This window comes from Sphaeramia orbicularis, chromosome 14 (genome assembly GCF_902148855.1).
Source record: "Sphaeramia orbicularis chromosome 14, fSphaOr1.1, whole genome shotgun sequence".
Taxonomy (NCBI): Eukaryota; Metazoa; Chordata; class Actinopteri; order Kurtiformes; family Apogonidae; genus Sphaeramia; species Sphaeramia orbicularis.
In genome coordinates, this window is record NC_043970.1 from 43963595 (window position 1) to 43988110 (window position 24516).

Genomic DNA, 24516 nt, shown 5'->3' on the forward strand with positions numbered 1-24516 from the left:
TCAGTGTGTTCCATTTCACAGTTGATGTTCATATCCTAAATCTCTTATTGATGTCCATTCTAGTGCTTGATTTAGTCCAAACCTGTCAATCTTCAATTCCTCTCTTTGTCTTTTCCTGTTATTCCACCTGTTTTGACCCTAAAACACAGTAAACAAAACCAAAAAAAAAGAAAAGGAACACAAAGCACATACTCAAGCAGCTTCAGTGAATGTGAAACAGATGCAGATTCACAGCAGAACCTTTACCTGGAATCAGGTTAAACCCTTTAAACCCCCCTAATTAAAGGTAAAGGTTCACATATTAAATAGTAGAAGAGTGGGTAAATGATGTATACTGAAAGCGCTCCAGAGGGTAAAGGGTTAACTTATGTGAACTTCAGTAAACAAATCCACAGCTGAATGTTAAAGCTGTGTTTATTCAGTGTTAAATAACTCTAGAGATTGCACCTGACAGAGGAGGTGAACGGGCATGCTCAGATGTGACAAAGAGGAATGAGGAGGTCAGCATTTACTGAGAGAAGTAGAGAGAGGAGAGAGAGAGAGAGCGAGAGAGAGAGATGAGAGGAGAGAGAAAGAGAGAGAGAGAGAGCGAGCCAGAGAGGGTGAGATAAATAGCATGAGAGCGAACAGTGGCGTGGGAGGAGGAAGTCCTACTCCTGAAGCGTACGAGCTGTTACTTATGAGAGGAAGCTCAGGACACTCTGGCACAGTGAAGAACGAGGCTGAGCGGACCAGCAGGAGCAGAGGACTCTGGGAGTTTTCATGTATAACTGGGGTGGAGAGACCCTCGTTGGCCCCGGTAAGACCACAGAGATGAGGAACAAAATCACCAACGCCCTCTCAGACTCTTCTTTGAGTATGAGACCCCTCGCCAGGTGCTGGTGAGGAACCGGAGGGTAGGTTTGGGTCTGCCGTCTGATCCAGCTTGGCGTCCTGCGTACATCATCGGGTAAGAGGCGCTTCTTCTTCCTCTCTTCTACTGTTTCTCTCATGGAAGCTGCAGGAGGTGTGGACATTGTACTGCATGTTCTGCATGTTTGGATGATTCTGTCTTGTGAGTCTGCACATTCCACAACTCTGACGTTAAAAAACATTCATCAGACCTTTACAGTTTAACACATACAGCCCAAAGATCACTGGAAACCAAAACCATCTACTGTTGATCCATTAATCACATCAATATATGGAAATAACTGGTGTGAAATGCAGTTTTACCTCAGTTATTCATAAGATAAAATGTAGAAACAGTAGCTAAATGACTGACAAAAATGAGCAAAATATGTGAAAAATAAGGAAGATATTAAAAAAAAAATGAAATGTGGCATTAAAGTGAAAAGAAATCCTTCTAAACTGAGAAGAAAATGAACAAAATACTTAAAAAATGAGGAAAATTTATCATTTCATACCATCCAGAACCCTGTATTTATTCTGTTAAACATCCAAAACCAAAACCATCTACTGATCTAAACTGTTTAATACCTGTTGATCCACTAATCCTATCAATACATGTAAATAATTGGTGTAAAATACAGTTCTTCATCTTTTCATGGTCATCAGATACAGTATGACCCATTTGGACAATCAGAGGCTCCGTAGTTACCGTGGAAACACAGTCATCTTCAACAACATTGATTCACCAGTAAAACCCATGGAGTTGGACCAATGACAGTGGATGGACACACTGGGGTTATGCACATTAATACATAAAATGAACAAAAATTAATTTAAAAAATGAACAAAAATTAAGTGAAGAAAATAAACAAGCAACAAGACGAACAAAACAGTTAAAGTGATCAATAAAATGAACAAAAATGAAAAATACACCAACAAATGAACAAAATAACAAGTTAAATAAACAAACAAACTAATAAATAAATAAGAATAAAAAATGTCATGAACAAAATAAGGTTGTAGACACCTATTTTATGTTCAGTTTATGATAGATTTGGCTGAAAAAGTCATTTTTTCTTCAGTTTTCTCTGTTTTGCTAAAATAACCTTTGAATTTACTCTGAGCTTTAATGAACATCTACATTATTAGAGAATTAAATACAATAAAACACAAGGTTTTTACAGAAAAAATACAAAATACAGAGGGTAATATTATAATAAATGGTGATGAAATTATTATTACTATTATTATATTATTATTATTATTATTATTATTATTATTATTATTAATTTATTTAATTTTATTTATGTATTTAGGCCTGTTACTTTTGAGTGTGTTTAGTTGGTTTATTCCTTTAGGGGTGGGGGGTGGGAAGAGTGCACAAAGGAGAATTGCAAAAAGTCAGACCCAGTATCACTATGTTCATACTGTATCTGGATGAATTTCTTTTGTGAAATAAAAATATATATATAAAAAAAAATGGTGATGAAACACATTTTGGAAGTGCCACTAAAGTCGCTCTGGGTCTTTATGGGTTAAGAAAAAAAAAAAAGGCTTGTAGATACACAGGAAATGTGCAGCTGCAGATGAAGTACGGACTAAAACAATGTACAAATGGAAACATTTTCCTTTCACACTTGTTCTGACGTGTTGGGATTGTTCCTCATAAATTCATGCAGAGTGTGTTTGCGTGTTTGGATGTGGTGTGGTTCTGGTCATGTTGCACTGCTTGTGTTTGTGGAAGTGCACACCTCTGAGCAGCACAACCTCTAAGGCGGCGTCAGACCAACCAGCTCAGACATATGTTCACACGCATCACGATCAACCGCTGCCCAATTCACTGCCAGACGGCGCACAGACCTGCTACCTTCAGCTGGTGACGCCCACCACGATGGCAAACATCAAAACCAAAACATGAACTGGGGAAGAAAAAGCTGTTTTCACTGGCGGCAAGAACAAATCGACTGACCAACGAAAGAAAGATGGCGTTTCCGGCCCATCGCACACCCACAGAGTCAAAGGTCACGATGACACAGAGCGCCAAGTCTGACCCCGCCTCTGTCCTCCTGTCACCTCCTTCCATAAGACCATGGGCGTCTGAGGACACGCCGGTGTAAAGCCGTCCAGCTGCATCACAGATCAGGTCAACCAGTATTTGTCAGGGTCGACCACATGTCCACCTGTCCACATGTCCACCTGTCCATATGTCCACCTGCCCACACGTCCAGATGTCCACCTGCAGTAAACATCAGGTCACTCAGGGCCTGATTCACTAAGATCGCAAATACAGCATGTAAATTTGCTTGCCTGCCCTAAATAATACATGTGCTACTAATTTGCACGTCATGGGTGATCAACTCAAGACTGCTTTCGTAAATGACTAGAGGTGTTCGAAAACATCAGTTCTGCAATATATTCACAATACTCTATGGATATTAAAAAGTACTGTATGGATATTTTTAGGTATTTATTCAAATGCAGATACTGTGGAGGTTTATTTTTGTTTTCTGGCATTTATTGTTTATATCTTATTTATTATTTAACATCGTTTTATTAAATTATGGTTATTTAAAGCATCCTAAAAGCACTTTTACTTTCTCAGAGGCAGATGTTAGCCTTTGTTGGGACTTAACAAAAATAATGTTCTGATGTTGGTTCTGAACTAACAGAATACGAACATTTGAACAGGATCTTAAACTGTAATGTCTGTAAAACATCATTTAAGTTTGAACACAAAATAGAAAATAAAAACACCTGTCACTATGTGAATCAAGTAGTAAAATATCAAGATGAAACCTGTAATTTTACAAGAATAAAGTTGTAATTTATGAGAGTAATGTCGTCATATTTGAAAATAAAGCTGTAATTTTGCAAGAATAACGTCGTAATCTTAAAACTGGCGGGAAAAATATAATTTATGAGAATACAGTCGTACGCACTGGTCTCACAATATAGAACTTGGAATATTCTGTGAGGTTCTTTCATTTGGGGTTTATGCACAAAGGCCAAATATTGAGCCTATTAGCCCCGCCCACCAAATACTGAGCCTGTTTAGCCCCGCCCACCAAATACTGAGCCTGTTAGCCCTGCCCACCGCCATAAGAACCGATCAGATTTGGATCAAACGGCCTCTTTTGTGGAGGAGGAACTGACAATTTCGAAATTATGACTTCTTATCACACTATTGTAAATTTATTTTCAAAACATTATGACTTTAATTTAAAAGTATGACATTATTTTTGTTAAATTTTGAGGGTTTTTTTTAAACTATGAGATTTTTCTCATAATACACTGTAAAAAAGGCCTGCACAAAAATAAGAAAATTACGCTCATTATTGGGTTCAAACATCTTATTTCAGTCCAATTATCTGCCAGTGAAATACGAAAATTACACTTATCAAGTTTGCATGAAAAAGAAGATATGATCTAAGGATTATAGAATAATACAATTCCTATTTTAAGCAGAACATACTTGTTTCAAGTCTACATAGTAAAAAAATTACATATATATATTATATATTTTTATGAAGATGTAATGACTCAATAGATGTGTTTATCGGAAAAAACTGCATAAAACAAGTAAAACTTCTTAAGGGTAATCAGTTCCTGTGTCCTCCATACTCATCCTCTGACTATGGAGCTGGTTTCATTCAAAATATTGTTTAAATCAGTTGTAATATCTACGTGGGGTTCAGCTCAAAATGAACATTCCTGGAACAAGTCAAATGATCTATACAAGATTAAAGCAGAGATATTTGTCTTTTTTTATATATTATTTTTCCTTTTCCCACATTTCCCTGTGGTCTCCATAAACTGTAAATGCTCTGCTTGGGTCTGAATTCTTGATTAATTCAACTCCACAGGTCCATCTTCAACCCTATTTATGACTAATGACACCAGAAAGGTGGTTTGGAGCACTGGCCCTTTAAATGCACAGGAGCCACTTCAGGCCCCACCCCCTCCAGGTTGTTGGCTGTGCTGCTCTGTCCAATTCAACCAACAACTGAACATTTGAGGTAATGGGCTCCAAGTTTGGACATATTTTCAGTATGGACTACATCCGCTGCTGCTGACAAACAATTATGGAGAAATACTGGAGAAATGTTCGTCTGAAGTCTGGACTTTATATGTGCAAATGTCGGAGAAATGTTCATCAGAAGTCTTGACCTTATATGCACAAGTGTCAGAGAAATGTTCATCAGAAGTCTTGACCTTATATGTGCAAGTGTCGGAGAAATGTTGGTCTTAAGTCTGGACCTTATATGTGCAAATGTCAGAGAAATGTTCGTTGGAAGTCTTGACCTTATATGCACAAGTGTCAGAGAAATGTTCGTCGAAAGTCTGGACCTTATATGTGCAAATGTCAGAGAAATGTTCGTTGGAAGTCTTGACCTTATATGCACAAATGTTGGAGAAATGTTCATCAGAAGTCTTGACCTTATATGTGCAAATGTCAGAGAAATGTTCGTTGGAAGTCTTGACCTTATATGTGCAAATGTCGGAGAAATGTTCATCAGAAGTCTTGACCTTATATGCGCAAGTGTCGGAGAAATGTTCGTTGGAAGTCTTGACCTTATATGCGCAAATGTTGGAGAAATGTTCATCTGAAGTCTTGACCTTATATGTGCAAATGTCAGAGAAATGTTCGTCGGAAATCTGGACCTTATATGTGCAAATGTGGAGACTGAACTAGTTATAGACGAAACTAATTAAGAAGGAATTCAAACAGGTTGTAGAAATCCACTGGATTTTTGCCCAAATGAATCTAAAGATAGTTTCGCAGCAGCTGGAGGGTTCAAATTAAAACTGTCTGAACTATTAGGGTCCAAATACACAAAGAAATGAACCACAGACTAAGAACAGTGGGTTTAGACAAATATGAGCCCCTCAAATTGAGCAAAATACTTGATAAATTGGGAAAATGTATCATTTCATACCATCCAGAACCCTGTACTTAGTTTAACCCTCAAAAACCTAAACCATCTACTGATCTAAACTGTTTAATACCTGTTGAGCCATAAATTCTATCAATCCATGTCAATAATAATAAAGACTTTTCAGGGTATTAAATGCAGATTTGTAAATTTAAGACATTTAAGACTTTTCAAGACCCCACAGGAACCCTGACATACAAATAATTATGTCGTAATTATGTCGAGAAATGTTCATCTGAAGTCTGGACCTTATATGTTCAAATGTTGTGACGGAACTAGTTATAAACGTAACAAATTAAGAAGGAATTAAAACAGGCTGTAGAAATGAACTATTAGGGTCCAAATACACAAAAAATTAACCACAGACTAATAAAGTGGGTTTAGACAAATATGAGCCCTTTAAGTCTCAATAATAAATAAATATAAAAAATTATCTTTCAAGATAAATATTCCAAATTCAAGTCAGATATTCATTTTTACAGTGTATTATGGCTTCATTCTCCAATATTACTACTTTATTCTCGCAGTGACACGTGTTTTCATTTTTCCAATGTGGCCCTAATATGCTGTCGTACCTTTAACACATGACTTTCTAATTATATTCTGCTTTTTTCTCATCTTATGTCTATTTTTGCGTTTCTTCGCTTCAAACAGCTGAGAATAATGTTTTTCATCATTTTAATGTGAAATATAAAGACATTTAATTAATTCCTGTCACTTTTTCCTCTCCAGATGTGTCAGTCCATTGTTTGCAGCTGATGATTTGTACATTTCTGCAGCTAATCTCAGTGTTGCCTCCCTCAGTGTTGAATAAAAGCGTCTCTGTCGTGGTCTTTGGCGGTGGCTGTTCTCCTTCTGCCGGAGCAGATACAGATCTCACTTAGACTGCTGTTTTGGAACAACCCTCCATTCCTTCACGCTCAAGGCTTTTTTATCCATTAATGTGCTCTATTTTCCTCTCCTTCCCCTTGGATGTACCGTAAACTCCCACTTGCATAATTTGATTTGCAGCGCTGATAGAGGCGACAGTGGCTTTCAGCTCATCGTGCGTTCCCCGTTTCGGTCGCTCTGATGTTCTTTCATCGTCCACAGACAAATGAATGTGCGCTTCAATACGTCCCATCCTACAGGATTTGTGCTCATGTGTAATTGTTTTTTTTTTTTTTTTTTTTTTTTTTTTACGAGCCGATATAAAAAAGGGCCCGTGTGTACATAGAGGATGTGGTCTGCATTCACCAGCTGTCCCCTGACCTCCAGACGCCCGTCCACCTCGTCTTCACGTGGAACCGTCTCATAAAACATTCACCAACTTGTGCTTAATTCAGTCGTCCAGACATAAGTGCAGCCGAAACACACCTGCAGAGTTAAGTCCATCTGACGCATGAACACAGAATGGAGGACGAAGAAAAACACATGAACCAGATCTGAATGGTTCAGCTGCAAACCCAGACTGAATAGAATAGCATAGCATAGCATAGCATAGTATAGCATAGAATAGCATAAAATAGAACAGAACAGAACAGAATACAATACAATACAATTGAATAAAACAGAACAGAATAGAACAGAACAGAATAGGATAGAATAGAATAGAACAGAATAGAATGGAATACAACAGAAAAGAATAGAACAGAACAGAATAGATGGATACAATAGAATAGAACAGAATTAAACAGAATAGATCAGAATAGAATAAAATAGAATAGAATACAACAGAATAGAATAGAACAGAATTAAACAGAATAGAACAGAATAGAATAGAACAGAACAGAATAAAGAGCACAATAGAATAGAACAGAATAGAATTAAACAGAATAGAATAGAACACAATAGAATACAATACAATACAATACAATAGAATTGAATAAAACAGAATAGAATAGAGCAGAAAAGAACAGAATAGGATACAATAGAATAGAACAGAATAGAATGGAATACAACAGAACAGAACAGAACAGAATAGAATAGAATAGAATAATAGAATAGAATAGAATAGAATAGAACAAGATAGGATACAATAGAATAGAACAGAATTAAACAGAATAGATCAGAATAGAATAAATAGAATAGAATAGAACAGAATAGAATACAACAGAATAGAATAGAACAGAATTAAACAGAACAGAACAGAATAGAAAAGAACACAATAGAATAAAACAGAATAGAATAGAACAGAATAGAATAGAATAGAATTGAACAGAATAGAATAGAATAGAACAGCGCTCTGTAACTACCGAAAACTGAAAATGAAACTTAATACCCTTCGAACACCTTCAGTGCCTCTGTTCTACTCTCTGTTGTCATGTTACCCCTTCCTTATCGCCGCCCCAGCCTCAGAATAAAGTGTTTTGTTTAGTTTTTTTTGCAGCTGGTGAATGTATCCAGAGTAAACCCTGTACATGGGTTGTTTGTGTCCACTCTGGTCCCACAGTGTTTGTTCTTCACATAGAGTACATGGATTCCTTCAGTACACCTCTGTATTGTATAGAAGGCCCTGAACTTAAATGGTTCAACAAAAACGACTGCACCGTTACACCCCTATTATTAGCTCCTCTCACATTAGGACAGCTAATGCTGACACCATAGGCATTGCCACAGTAACAAGACAAGACCGGATGTTTTGAAAATGACAGGAAGTGTACATGTTACATCATAACGTACGTATGCACTCTGAAAGAAATCCAATAATGGACTGAAACATGTAAACCAGAGTTTTTCTATTATCACATTTATGAAGTGCATGGAAACGCATTACATCTGATTACAGCAATTATCGGATCAGTTATCAGATTTTTATGGTCATGTAAACGGGCTCATTGTAACATATACAAGATTTAAAAGTGCCATCCAATGTTTTCGTCATACTTAAAATCCAAAAAAAAAACACACAAAAAAAGCAGGTATAAACCAAACAAACCTGTCATCGCTGCCTAAACATGCATTCTGTTATTGCACTGATGCCTTTTAAAAACATATTAGATGTGTTTTGTCAGAGTTGAGTGTGATGACAGCGGTCGGATAAAAACTGTTTTGAACCGCCTGATGGGAACAGTTCAAACAGAGTCCACGGTGACAACTGTCCTTAATAATCTCATGAACTTTTTGAGGCAGTGAGAGCTGTAGTTTCTGGGGTTTACAGAGGGCAGCTGTTTTAATGACCCTCTGGAGCATCAATATACATCATTTTACCCACTCTTCCACTGTTTAAATAATGTGTCTGAGTCTAGTTTTTTCCATCAGTTTCATCTTGTTCTGATCATTTCCTCTTGTTTTGTTATTTTCACTTTTGTTGCATATTTCACATCGTTTTCACTTTGCATCTTTGTCTTTTTTTTTTTTTTAATCCTGTTGCATCTTTTATGTCTAATATAATGTTCTCCTCTGTTTTGATATTTTTGCTCCTGTTGCATCTTTTACATCACTTTCATTTGTGCCTTTTACATCATTTATTTCCTGTTGCAGCTTTTAGATTTGCATCATTTCTATCTTGTTTCATCTTTTATGTCTAATACTAGGTTTTCCTCCTGTTTTAACTTTGACATCATTTTAGTTTATGGTCATTTTACATGACCATAAACATCCAATAACTGCTATTAATCAGATTTTCATTATCAGATCTAAGTCTAAGTTTTAAAGCTTCAGAATTTGGATATTCTGCATTTTTTGTTCTCGTGGAGGAGGTTTTGCAGTGATAATCAAACAAGTTGACATTTTACAGCTTGTTATCCTCATATTCATAACTGTCTAACTCATATACAAGTGTCCAAAAGTCTGTGGACCCGTTGAATCCAGGAGTTTCTTTTCTAACAGGGGTCTGGGATACAAAATAATAATGACTATGTCAGAATATAGTTTTATATTATGGGATAAATATCATATTGATTATTAATATCTACAAATAAACATCCACAAATCCACTTTTATTTCATGTAAAATCAATGTGAAGATCTGAACAGATTCTCCATGATCTGATGGTCACAGTTTTAGTTTTTTGGTTTTTTTTCCCACTATATCGCCAAAAGTATTGGGACGTCTGCCTTTACACACATGAACTTTAATGTGCGTCCCATTCTTAATCCATGGGTTTAATATCGTTATCCTCATATTCATAACTGACGACCACACAAATGTTAGAGATTTTCTTGTGATCTGAAAAGTAGAATTTGGAATGGAAGACATGACGAATATAATCAATCTATACACAAATGGACAAAAGTCTGTGGACAGGTCGAATCCAGGTGTTTCTTTTCTAACAGGAGTCTGGGATCCAAAACAATAAGGACTAATGTCAGAACAGAGTTTTATATTATGGGATAAATATCCTATTGATTATTAATATTGATGTTTCTGTGTCCGAGCCTCATGAACAGGACATCTGAAAGCTGGAGACAGGATGTGTCCACAGATTTAAGTCCATAGAGTTTAGAAACATCAATACTTCACTATAGTTTACTAGTAGATTTTTCTTCCTCAGTCAGATATGATGACAGTAGATGGTTAGATGAGGAAGAAAATTATTATTTACAGTCAGAGCAGAAAAAATATGAGAGACATTTAGAGGAAGAACATTTAAAATTCATGAGCCATGGAGAAAAAAATGTTGATATAACTTCAGTCCAAACCCTCTCTGAGTCATTTTGGAAACAAAGATAACAAGAAAAGCACTCGGAGAGCACAGACCTCTGCCAAGGCAGATCAGTCCTCCCCCTCCAATCACACCAAAATTAATAATTTCTCCCTTGTGGCAGTATCAACATTTCCTGAAATTTTCATCCAAATCCGTCCATAACTTTCTGAGTTATCTTGCTAACAAACAAACACACACACAAAGCAAAGTGATCACAATACTTCCTGGCAGAGGTAATAATTGAAACCAAATTAACCAATGCACTGATATTTGTCCCATAATATAAAACTCTATTCTGACCTTAGTCCTTATTGTTTTGGATCCCAGACCCCTGTTAGAAATGAAACACCTGGATTCAATGTGTCCACAGACTTTTGGACACCTGTGTTTGAATTAGACAGTTATGATATGAGGATAACGATCTGCATTAAAATCTGCTAAAAGTTATTTTGGTTGTTGGTCTCTTGGTTTGTTTGTTTTTTGTTGAATGTGTGTTTTTTTGTGTTGTTTTTTCTGTTTTTCTTGTTTGTTTGTTTTTTGTTACATTTGATTTTCATATTTTATTGATATTTTCTTATAACTATATCCTGTTGTATCACTGTAAAATGTTTAATGGGTGAAAAGAAAGAAAAAAACAATAAAAAGTGAGTTACAAAAAAAAAAAAAATCTGCTAAAGGTTCTGTTTGTTCTTCTTCTTTGACTCTTTTTACTGCAGAGCTCTGACTGTTTCTGCACTTTTTTCTGTGACATTGACTGTGTCACATTTATCCTTGTGGTTGGAAAGAGACAAGTGGGACCGTGATGACATTACATTAACCACAGCCACTTGGACATGTGTCCCTCTGAGCTGGACCGCCAGGGAAAAGGTCAATGTGGTTCATATACATGTCCTTCCCTGCAGGGTTTGGGTAGGGGGGGGTTCCAGGGGTTGGGTGATGGTGGTGACAGACCTGATGGATGTTCTGTGTGACCCCATACAGGTGGGTGTTCATCTATGAAAAGGGCTACCAGTCCACGGACACAGCCGTCAGCTCTGTCTTCACCAAGATGAAAGGCGTGGGCTACACCAACGTCAACGGCCAGGAGAGGGTCTGGGACGTGGCCGACTACGTCTTCCCTCCGCAGGTCGGTGCAAAAACACCAGTCCAGTCTGCAGTAACATTAACCCTTTAATGCATGGATGACCAGAACCCCAGTCTGGATTTTTTTTTTCCTGAGTGTTTTAATTTGTCTATAGGTACGAAAAAAAAACTATGAAATTTGCAGGGAGTTCCATAATTGTCCACTCAACTGATAGATAGATTTAGATAGAAATAGATAGATAGATTTTAGGGATGCACCGATACCACTTTTTTCCAGATCAAGTGCAAATATCCATTTGAGTACTTGCCGATACCAAATACCAATACGAGTACTTAACACTTTCAGTGCCATGGGCTGATTAAATCGGCTTTATGAAAACAACCTGTAAAGTTCCACGGGCCGATCAGATCGGCTTTGGAGAACACGCCACATTTGTGTACAAACAAACCATCCACCCCCATTTCTTTCTCACATTTCGATGACGTTCTTTCTGTGTCCCCTTTTGAGACCAAGCAGACGGGAATTTGAGGTCACGCGAACGAATAATATTTTTACATCTTTTTAATGTTTCTTATTCTCCGGTGTTTCATCAGAGGGAGCCCTCCATGGGGGGGCGGCTGTGGACTCCGGGGGCTGTGGCGCCTTCTCTCACTGGGGTCCGCTCCTTTCTGGTGGGTGGGGTCCCAGTTGGCCCTCTCCCACTAGTTAGGATGCGGGGCTGTGTTGCTGGTGCCTGGTCGCCGGGGTCGGCGGCTGCCTCCTGGTGCGGATGGCTCCCTGAGACAGCGCCTCCTAAATTGATGTTTTACTTTTACTTGTACATTTTTGTTCTGGTCTACCCGTGCTCAGTCAGTCTTCTTAAGTATGTGTGAGCTTGTGGGTTTGTATGTGTATGTGTGTGTGTGCGGGTGGGTGGGTGGGTGGGGGGTGGGGCGGTACTGATTTTTAAACTGATATGTAAAGCACTTTGTGCTACAGTTTTTAATGTATGAAAAGTGCTATATAAATAAAGATTATATTATTATTATTATTATAAATTATGCAAATTACGATCAATAATGAATCGGCTGCGTCCGTGCGTTTTGGATCTAATCAGCAATCGGTCGGATGTTACCGAGCGGTTTCCTGCAGGATTCTTCAAATATTATAAAAACGACACGAAATACTGAAAAACGGCCAAATTCTGTGGCACTTTTAAGGCTTATTAGCCCCTTAACTGTCTGGCACTTAAAGAGTTAATAATCCCATTCCAGTTGTTAGTTCCTTTTGTAAATGTGCTTTATTGTCGTTGTCATTAGTCTGACTGGAACAAAATGCTGCTACTGACATTTAATGTGTTGGAATGAGCGTTTGTCAATTAATCCACCAGAGGGCGCTGCTCTGAATTAACCATACTCTGTAATAACAAACCTGTAGACGACAGAGGTAGCACTAATGTGACACTAACATTGTAGCGTTTTCGCTGGTAAGGTTTAAAAGCTTAGCTTCAGCAGGTAGGGAAAAGATAAATGAGCGATAAGTTTCATTTTCACTTCTGCTGGCAGCGGTCCGCACTGCTCCATACCTCCATAGTATTATCAGTGGGATGTAAACTGGCCAGCCCTGGGGGAGTTGTAATAAATCTGTCAGTAGTTTTTCTCTAACTCACATAGTCACTCTTTGAACAGATCCTCTACCTCCATGGTTCCTGGTGGTATTCTCCGTCTGGGTATGCATCCGCCAGCACCTGGAAAACGGATGAAATGTACGCAGAGGACGGACAGAACGCTCTGTCCATATCTGTCTGTGTCTTTAGCGTTACTGTCAGTCAGCATACTTTTATCACAGTCATTTATTTTGAAAAATCTCCACATTCTTCACACTATATTATTCCTCCTCCGCATACCTGCTGCACTGAACTGTGAATGTCACACGGCCGTAAGTGGTATAAGTGCAGTTGTATTGGATTACTTTACAAGTATCGGAGCCAATGCCCGATACTGGTGTTGGATCGATGCATCCCAAATAGATTTACTTATAGATTTATTTATTTATTATTGTTAATGTGGTATGACTGTTTTGTGGAACGGTGACCATTTTTAAATTTCCCCTTGGGGAATATAATAAAATATTCCCCAAGGGGAAATTCAAAATACGGTCACCGCTCCACAAAAACAGTCATACCACATTAACAATAATAAATAAATAAATAAATAAATAAATGCAGAGAATAAGTAGCTAAGAATAAGTTAGATTAAAAAGAAAGTAGAATTAAAAGACAAAAGACAAAATGTGTTTTTTACCTATCACATTTTAACATATTCTAATACTAGTTGTTACTCACTTTATGGAGATAATATGAAAAAACTGATATATAGATATATTTTTTGAACTTTTTTTTTTTTTTTTAAATATAGTTAATTCCACTCTAATTAACTGTATCTAACATTTATCCATCGATTTCCACTCAAACCTGTTGGTTCAGATCAGGTTTATCCAGAACACTTAAGTTACACTAAAGGGATGAAGGACAGAGTAAATACAGACACTGATGCATGGACTCGCATTTTAGTCCACATGGGGTATTTAGCACTTTCTTCCATATTAAATAAATATATAGAACTAGTGCGTGACTCCGTGGGGAACTCCGGGTTCTAGATGTGGTGGTTCTAATCCTGGGCAGAGTTGACTTTAGGGAAAAGAAGTGAGTCTATATTTATAAGTATCGACATAAAAACTGTTTGGTAAATGATTCTTAAAAATTTAAACGACAATTAATATATTAATACTGTTTTTAACTTCATTTCCCATCATGCAGCATGGTACTGTGCTTCCTGTCAACTGTCATGGGCACAGCAACGTGTTTATAAGGCTTTTGTATTAAAAATGACTAATATCTGCCAAAATATTGTTCCGATCAACTTACCGAGATATTAAGTGTGTAGATGGGACTATTCTTCAACTGGAAGTACAAAACTGGCCAGTTAAAATTATTATTATTATTGTATATTTTTATTAAGGCGGGACAGTGCACATTTATTAACACATTTATACATTCCATTTCAGTATAAACGTGTAAATATGCCGGAGTTAGAGTCAGTGCTAATTTTCATCTGCAGTCCCTGATTAATAAATAAATAACAGTACATCTACATTTATCATAACCGCAGACACACACACACACACACACACACACACACACACACACACACACACACACACACACGGGGGTGTCCTACTATAGAAGGATTTACAAGATATTTCTGGGATGTTCAGTATTTCTAACTTCCTGTCAGCCATTTTAGTTATGAGCAGCGAAAAAATGCCCTTCCCCAACTGTCCACTAGGTGCCAGTGTATGTGATGATGCCCCAGCTTCCACTGTGTCAGCTGATATGAACTAAAACAACCAAACCCATGAGTATACAAGAGAACAGCTGGAGAACAGAGGAACCCTGGGCGTTAAAGTGTTAAGTCAGTGTTTTTCACCTTGGGTCACGACACCTGGAATTCAAATGGGGTCGCCTGAAATTTCTAGCAATTAATTAAAAAAAAAAAATACTAAGAATTTTTTTAAGAAATCAATATATATTTCATTATAATTAAAACACCACACACTTTTCCAAATAAAAATCCAGTTCAAATAAAATGCAGGATATAACATCTGAGAGGGCATATCTGGATTGACCCGATCATGTGACCGCGTGTGTTACTACGCTTTAACCTGACACAGTCGCAGTCAGAAAAACTGGACCGAACTGAGAATGGAAAGATTTATTCACCCGCCTGGCCTCGCTAAGACATCAAGAGAAACTGAGAAGACAACACCAAAAAGGCAGAGAAAATACGACAAAAGTTTCCTTCAGTTTGGATTTACCGGCATCACTGAAAGCAACGAGGAAAAGCCCAAATGTCTGCCTCTGTCCATAATATTATACATTATATAGACTAAATGTTGTCTAAAATCAGCGTTTATTGCAGCATTGTATAGCAAACTATTACATGATCAAAAACAAATTAATTTAGCAAAAAAAAAAAAAAAAATCTCGTTTTGAATGTCTGAGGTTGCCAGAAATTTGTTTTGTTAAAATGGGGTCATGAGCAGGGGGTGTAAGAAAATATCAGTATCACAATATATTGCGATATTTCACTTCATGATACAGTATTGATATTAAAAAGTACTGTATCGATATTTTTAGGTATTTATTCAAATGCAGACATGGTGGATGTTCATTTTAGTTTTTTTGTTTTTTAAGCTCTTTCATTTTTGTATTCACATGGGTATTTTGTTCGGTTGTTTGTATTCTACAAAAGTACTATCATGATATTGAAGGTAATACATGTAATTTTGTTTAAACTGATAAACACTGTTTGTTAAATAATGGATAATTCAAGCACTTTTTTACTGTCTGAAAGAGGCAAATGTTTGCTTTTTTTATTGGGAATGCATAAAAATAATGTTCTGATGTCGGATGATTCAGAGACTGAACACTATGTATTCTTTTTGCAATAGAATACCAACATTTAAGCAGGATCTGAAACTGTAATATCTGCAAAACATTATTTATTTATTTATTTATTTGAGTGGGTTTTTTGTACTGGTAAAGCCGTGTGTTAAAACTTTATTTATCCAAATGCTGCACTATAAGTTTTTCCAGGAAATAATCTTTTAAAAAAAAAACAAAAACAAAACAAAACAAAAAATATCGCCTTGTTAACAGTATCATAACATATCACAATATATTGTATCATGATTAGGGGTGTAAGAAAATATTGGTTTTGCAATATATCATGATATTTTATTTCACAATTGTGTATTGACATTAAAAAGTACTGTATCAATATGTTTAGGTATTTATTGAAATGCAGATATTGTGGAGGTTCATTTTTGGGTTTTTTTGTTTTTCTTTATTGTTTATATTTTATTTATTATTATTTAAACACTCTTTTATTAATAATGTTAGTTCCTTTGTTGAAATTGCAAAAAAATTATGTTCTGATGTTAGTTCTGAACTAATAGAATATGAACATTTGAACAGGATCTTAAACTGTAATGTCTATAAAAGATCATTTCAGTTTGAACACAGGAACATTTTGTGATATAGCATTATATCCTGTTGTGATCAAATAAAAATGTGTTTAGTATTTGTGCATATTTCTGGTGTAACTCAATTCTTCCAGGAAATAATCCTTTAAAAATAAACAAAAGCAATAAAAAATTGCCTTTTTAACAGTATCGTGATATATTGTATCGTGATCTTAGTATTGTGATTTGTATCATATCGCCAGATTCTTGCCAATACACACCCCTAATCACGAGTAAAAACAAGTTGGAACCAGTGGGTTAAGTTGAATTGTTCAGAAACTACTTTGTCACTGAGAACCAGTTGGTGTCTGCTGTTACGATTCTATGAATGTGGGTCAGAGTCACATATCATAAAGTCAACGTCCACAGTCCATGAATCAAAGTGTCAAAGTGAATCCATGTCACAGTGAGTCAGAAGAGCAGCATCAGAACGCCGTCCGGTCCATGCACAGACTCCAACGCCACGGGTTTGTTGACGGTTCAGGACTCCGGCGCCGCCTCGTCCTCAAACCGGACACGATCAAAGTGACGGAAGCACAAACCCACTCAGAGTCACAGCCGTGGACTCCATCAGAACATCATCCAGCTCCGTCAACATCAAGGCGTCGCAGGACTTTCCCAGAGCGGTCGCGTGTTTTCCAGAGAACTGAGCAAACACAGCAGACGGACAGCGGTCGGCTTCAGTATTTATCTAATACTTTAGTAGTTTCTGTGGGAAACAAATAAAGACACAATGACGACTGTCCTGTTTGCCTGGAGGTGTGGGTGTGGGTCTGTTTCAGATCAGAGCGACTTTGGATGGTTAAGCATCGTCAGACCAACACAAAAGGGCATGATGGGAAAATTAAATACACCGACAGACATTATTTAAGTCTTTAAAACCTAATGTGTCGTCGCTGACACACCCTGTGCATGTACAGTTTGGACAGATGGAACTGTTTCACTGTTTGTGCAACTGGAAAAATTCCAACAGTTTCTGAAACCTAAGGTGTTGGACCAGGGGTCTCAAACATGCTGCCCGGGGGCCACCAAAGGTTCCAATCCGGCCCCTGGGATGAATTTGCAAAGTGCAAAAATTCCACAGTCAAGGCTGTGGAACTCATTTTAGTTCAGGTTCCACATACAGACCAATATGATCTACAGTAAAATAAAACAGCAGAATAACCTACAAAAAAAAAAGAATGACTCCATTTTTTCTTCTTGGTTTGATGTGAAAAAAAATATTACGTCTATACATAATGACAACTTCACATTTTTGTCTTCGTTTTAGTGTAAAAAATAACATTAAATTATGAAAATATTTACATTTACAAACTATCCTTTAACAATAAAATGTGAATAACCTGAACAAATATGAACAATGTGAAATGTCGAAAGAAAATTAAGTACAATTTCAAAATATTCTGCCCGTTACTCAGTGTTTAGTGTCTTTGTAGATCTGATCCATTATGCACATGTATAAATGATAAGTTGAGGCATAATATTGTTAAAATTGCACTTATTTATCTTAAGAAATTTCAATTTTTCAGGTTATTCACAACTTTTTTGTTTGGATAGTTTATAAAATTAAGTATTTTCATAATTTAATGGGGGGTTTTTTGCACTAAAACAAAGACCACAATTTGGAGTTGTCACTATTTATAGATTATTCTGTTATTATTTTACTAGTCCAGCCCACTGGAGATCAAATCGGGCTGAATGTGGCCCCTGAAAAAAAAAAGAGGCTGAGGCTCCTGTGTTGGACTTTATAGGCTTCATTGGGTCATGACAGTCATTTCAGTCACACCTGTAGTAGAAGCAGGAGAAGAAGCTGTTTAAGCAGAATTATAACATGCAGTAAATTGTAAATGACTGCAAGATTTTGAAAGATGTGGGAAAGAAAGTGCTCCAGAAAAACAGGGCAAACAGACTCACTCACAGCATATATTTGAACCTTTTTATCATCAAAAATGAAAAAAAAAGAAGTCCAGGCAGTACATTTTAAGGCGAAGACACACCAACCCAATTTTTGTTGGTCGGTCAGTTGTCGGTTAGTCTGGTGAGGTCAGTGACATGAGTCTGTTTGGTGTGTTCTGTTCGATCGGCCATTGTTAATTCCGTCTCCAGTCTTTTTGGCCGATTAAACGTGTAATCGTCCACTCCCCATCGTTCAGTTGGACCAATCTGATTGGTGGAGGGATAGCCCTGGACTAGTGAATGAGTGAAGGAGAAGTTTCCATGTGAATCCAGCTCTGCCAAGGTACTTCACGCTATTAGTCTTCTATAAAAGTCCATTCACCGGTCTGATCGGATCTGAATGAGTGACAGTCAGTGTTGACTATGGACTTCATTCAGTCCATCACATCGGTAGTCTATTTGGTGCGTTCTTCACACTTTTTTGACCGCATCAGGGAGACGGGAGCCAACTGATCAGTCGGGCTACCTTTGCTGCCAACAATCGGCAGTTGGGTTGGTGAGTTTTCACCTTTAGGCTTAAGGTTTAAAGGGTTAACTATTGGGATTAAAAAGAAGTAAAGTCCTGAACCAGAACAGGTCGTTACGACAGCGTATTCGGTTCACTTAAGAAAATAAAAACACCTGTCAATAGGACAATAAAGTTGGAAAATATCGAGATAAAACCTGTAATTTTATAAGAATAAAGGTGAATACAAAAAGAGTCATAATTTTACAATAATAAAGTTGTAGTTTAAAAAAAACAACTCATAATTTATTCATTCATTCATTCATTCATTATCTGAACCCGCTTTATCCTCACTAGGGTCTCAGGGGTCGCTTGGAGCCTATCCCAGCTACTTACGGGCAAAGGCGGGGTTCACCCTGGACATGTCACCAGTTCATCACAGGGCTGACATACAGAGACAAACAATCACTCTCACATTCACACCTATGGACAATTTAGATTAACCAATTAACCTATCAGTGCATGTTTGGATTGTGGGAGGAAACCGGAATACCCGGAGAGAACCCATGCAGACAGGGGGAGAACATGCAAACTCCACACAGAAAGGTCCCACCCCCATCAACTGGTGTTGGAATCGAACCCAGGACCTTCTTGTTGTGAGGCACGAGTGCTATCCACTGCACCACCGTGTCTCCCACTCATAATATTTATTAATTTAATGAAAATAACATAGTACTTCTATGAGATTAAAGTCATAATATTTCGATAATAAAGCCATAATAATACAACAGTAATAATAATAATAGTGATATTAACAGAAATGATAATGAAATAAAAAATAAATAACCAATACCCTTTATCCGACTGTTATTATTATTATTATTATTATTATTATTATTATTATTATCTTTAATGACTCAGATTATTCATATTTGATCCATAAAGGTAAAGGGTCTCATATGTAAAAGTCCATATTTTATCTGTAAGGGAAACAAAACCAGCATGTTTAGGATGAAACTGATGAAACTGCTGACACTGATGAGCCATTTCCTTCCTCTTCTCGTATCCCTTCGTCCTGACGGTGAATAAATCTGTTTTGTGTTTAAACCTCAGGGAGACTCGTCTTTTGTGGTGATGACCAACTACATCATCACTGAAGGTCAGGCCATGGGGAAGTGTCCAGAGGTACGTCTGTTCTGCCCTTCTCTTCTCTTTCCCTTTTTGCTGCGTTCCCTCTGTTTTCGGTGGAATACTCGGGGCTTTTCCATATATAGTCAAACACAACGGAAACCCCTTCATTCCACGGCTGTTTGTGTAATTGTGTCAAACAGCTGGAAACATTTGGAGCAGATACTGAATTCTGCCAAAGCTTCATCTGTACCTTTTCCTGTTGGCTTTTTTTTCCACAACATTTTTATTAGTATTTATTTTTTACTATTTTATTTATTTATTTACTTATCTATTTATTATTATTTTTATTTAACCCTTTCCTGGATGCATTATCAGAATCTTTGTCCAGATTTTTTTTACCTGAGTGTTTTTATTCTTCTTAAAGCCTGAAACAAAAGAAAAAGTTTTTATGAACTTATTTTTCAGGGAGTTATAAAAATGTCCACTCAGATTGACACCATGAAGCAAAGAAATATGTATTTAACAAACCAATATCAGAAAATAATGAAATGAGATTAAATAAAAACATAAATGTTTTTTTTTAATCAAGTCAGGGTTTTTTTTTGCTATAACACATGTAAATAATTAACTTTAATTCTAATTCTATATTTATATAAATATTTAAATACTAAATTTCTTATTTTTCTGTTTATATTTTCATTTTTTACTCTGTGGTTCACTTTATGGTATTTCTACCTGTCTTTTTCTCTGCACTTGTTTGAAGTTTGTTGTTGCTGTAACTGTAAAACTTCCCCACAGTGGAATAAACAAAGTCTTATCTTGTCTTTTGCGCATTTATTACATATGATAATGATAATTAATGGCCAGATATTGAAAGTTAAGTTCTCCCTGGAAAAAAAAGGTGCAAAAAAAAAAAAAAAAACGCAAAAAAGACATTTTCTGACACTTTTATTGCAAAAACAACATAAACTAGAGGCACTCGGAGAGCGCAGACCTCCGCCAAGGCTGATCAGTGGCCCCCCCCCCGTGTGCCCCCCCCCCCCCGATCACCACCAAAATGTAATAATTTCTTCCTTATCCCATTTCCAACAAACCCTGAAAATTTCATCCAAATCTGTCCATAACTTTTTGAGTTATGTTGCACACTAACGGACAGACAAACAAACAAACAAACAAACCCTGGCAAAAACATAACCTCCTTGGCGGAGGTAATAAATAATAAATCTATGCAGTCTGTTATAATGGAAATCCAAAAAAGGTTAACCACTGAATATATCAAATTAAGATGTTAATTTATTGACTTAGTTTGACCTTCTGCTATAAAATATAATAAAAACATAACTGATTAAAAAAAAAAATTTCAAGTCAGCTTTTTTGTTTATTTTTTCCTATAATACACTGTTTAATTACTTATTACACATAATAATGATAATTATTGGCCAGATGTTAAAAGTTAAGTTCTCCCTGGAAAAAAAGGTTCCAAAAAAATTGGGAAAACTACCACTTTAATTGCAGAAACAACATAAATAAATCTATGCAGCCTGTTAAAATGGGAGTCCATAAAGGGTTAACCACTGAATATATCAAATTAAAATGCAAATTTATTGATTTAGTTTGAACTTCAGCTATAAAACATAATTGAAACATTTTTTTTTAAATTTCAAGTCAGTTTTTTTTTTTTAACCACAATACACTGTTTTAATCATTTATTAGATATAATAATAATAATAACTAATGGCCAGATGTTGAAAGATAAATTTTCCCTGGAAAAAAATGTTGTAAAAAATTGGCAAAAAAGAAATTTTCTGACAGTTTAATTGCAAAAACAACATAAATAAATCTATGCAGCCTGTTGTAATGAGAGTCCATAAAGGGTTAACCACTGAATGTATCAAATTAAAATGTGAATTTATTGATTTAGTGTAAACTTCCGTGATAATGAGCCTTTTTCATCTGTTCAATTTGCAGATATTCTTTCCAGGTATTTAGTGTAAATATAAAGTGTCATTATAATAACTTTAAAGATAACTGTTTGATATGATATGGCACTATTTAAATTAAATATGACTGACTGAACGTCTTTTGTGAGTTTTCAGATGAGAGGAGTGTTAAATATTAACAGAAAAGTGAAATTGTTTAACTGCTGAACACACTCTGCTTCACATTCATTGTTCTGTTCTTTTTCTTGTTTTTTTAAATCGCAGCTTCATGGCAAGACAACTGCAGCTCGGATGCCGACTGTGAAGGGAGGGAGTTTCAAACGTACGGGACATGGTAATTCCTGACGGTCGTCCACATCAGGCCAGCAGATACTGAACAGACTCCGTTCACTTCTGCACAAACCTTTCCATCAATCCAAGCACTCATGCTGCCTTCAGGTGCTGTCGGGAAAAATGATCTTTCCACTTCTGACTTTGAAATTATCAATGTGCTGTGTTCAAGTGCTTTGGTTGCCATAGAGAAATGGAAAATGGTTGAAATACAATTTATCGTGACCTGGCTAAAGGTTATGCTGCCTTCATGTGCTATGGGACGTGTGGTAAATACTAGTTACGGACCCCAAAATTGCACATGAATGCCCCCTCATGTCATATTTTCCACTGGAGAACTGGGGAAAAAATTTAAAATAACCTTTAACCTTTTCAACATAGCAATGAGAGATTCCTGGCAAATGATAAACAAAACTTTTATTAACGTTCTACTGCTGGTAGTGACTAATTCTGCACACTTATAGTTAACGCAATTGGCAAAAAATTCAAAAAATACTGTATCAGATTATTTTAGATGTCCTAAACTGTTTTACCCTAGTATCAGGTCACCATAAATTAGGAGTCAGCCATTTTCCATTTCGCTATGAGAAAAATAGCATTTGAACACAACACACTCGTAATTTTGAATTCACATGTGGAGAGGCACATTTTCCCGACAGCACCTGAAGGAAGCATTATGTACAATTTTCAAGTTTGTAACTAATATTTCTCATAATTCCCACGTCACCTGAAGGCAGCATTATGTACAATTTTCGAGTTTGTAACTGATATTTACTATAATTCCCACATCATCCGAAGGCAGCATTATGTACAATTTTCAAGTTAGTAACTAATATTTACTATAATTCCCAAGGCATGTGAAAGTAGAATAATGTACCATAATTTTGATAGCACATGAAGGCAGCATTATGCACAATTTTCACATTTGTAACTAGTATTTACTATAAATCCTATAGCACTTGAAAACAGCATTACGCACAATTTTCACATTCATAACTAGTATTTACCATAATTCCCACAGCCGTACAGGCAGCATTATGCAAAAATAATCCACAACTGTTTTACCCAAGTATCAAGTCACCATAAATTGTGTCAGCCATTTTTCATTTCACTACGGCAACAAAAGCACTTGAACACAACACACTTGTAATTTTGAATTCACGTGTAAAAAGGCTCATTTTCCCGACAGTACCTGAAGGCAGCTCATGGATCAAAATTTTTTCTCAGTTCCCCAGTGGAAAATACAACGTGAGAGGGCGTTCATGTGCAATTTTAGAATTTGTAATTAATATTTTCGACAATTCCCATGCATGTGAAGGCAGCATAAGACGCCCTGACACAGGTTGAGTGTCCTGTCAGGTGTCGTGGATCTGCATATTTACAGAATGGGCTGTGGTTCTTCAGGACTGACGTTCTAACCGAGTTTTATCACCGTCACCAAGACAAACAGTCAGATGTAATCCAGGTTCTTGTCCAACACCACCAACAAAAAAAATGTGCTAAAATAAACATTGCAAGTTTTATCAAACGACAATGATTGTGTACGTAAAGCCCCGCCTTTAGCAAGTAGACACATGCACATATTAGCAAAGGATCATGTACGTTGGAGGATGTCCTGTCCTCCTAAATAACCAAACACAGACAGAATATATGAGCTTAAAGAGCTGTCAATCAGCCCACCTGTCCATCTGTCCCAGGGGGAGGCTGATGCTGCCTTCAGGTGCCATCAGGAAGATGAGCCTTTCCACTTCTGTGCTGTGTCCAAGTGCTCCTGTTGTTGTAGATGAAATGAAAAATGGCTGAAACACAATTTATGTTGACCTGCTACTTGGGTAAAATACTTTTAATCTTAAACGGCACTTTATTGGCTTTTTTTTGTAAATCTTTTTTGCAATTTGTGTAAACTTTAAATGTATAAAATCATCAGCTAACAGCAACGGAGCGCTAATAAAACCATTGTTTATCATTGGCCATGAATCCCTCGTTGCGCTCTGTCATGTTGAAAAGGTCAAAGGTCATTTCATCGTGTGAATAAAATTTTTTAACCCAGTTCTGTGGAAAATACAACAGTCATGATGCCTTCAGGTGCTATCGAGAAGATGATCCTTTCCACG

The 24516-nt window shown here is 36.7% G+C and overlaps 1 protein-coding gene across 1 annotated transcript in view; it reads left to right on the top strand.

The window, feature by feature from the left end:
* Nucleotides 1–603: 603 nt before the first annotated feature.
* The window catches only part of p2rx1 (purinergic receptor P2X, ligand-gated ion channel, 1), a 35904-nt gene continuing 11991 nt past the window's right edge, over nt 604–24516 (top strand). The window contains 8 exon segments of the mRNA XM_030153213.1: nt 604–844; nt 847–905; nt 907–934; nt 937–949; nt 11434–11578; nt 20115–20199; nt 22349–22374; nt 22376–22406. Coding sequence (XP_030009073.1) covers nt 763–844; nt 847–905; nt 907–934; nt 937–949; nt 11434–11578; nt 20115–20199; nt 22349–22374; nt 22376–22406 — 469 coding nt within the window. The 5' untranslated portion in view covers nt 604–762.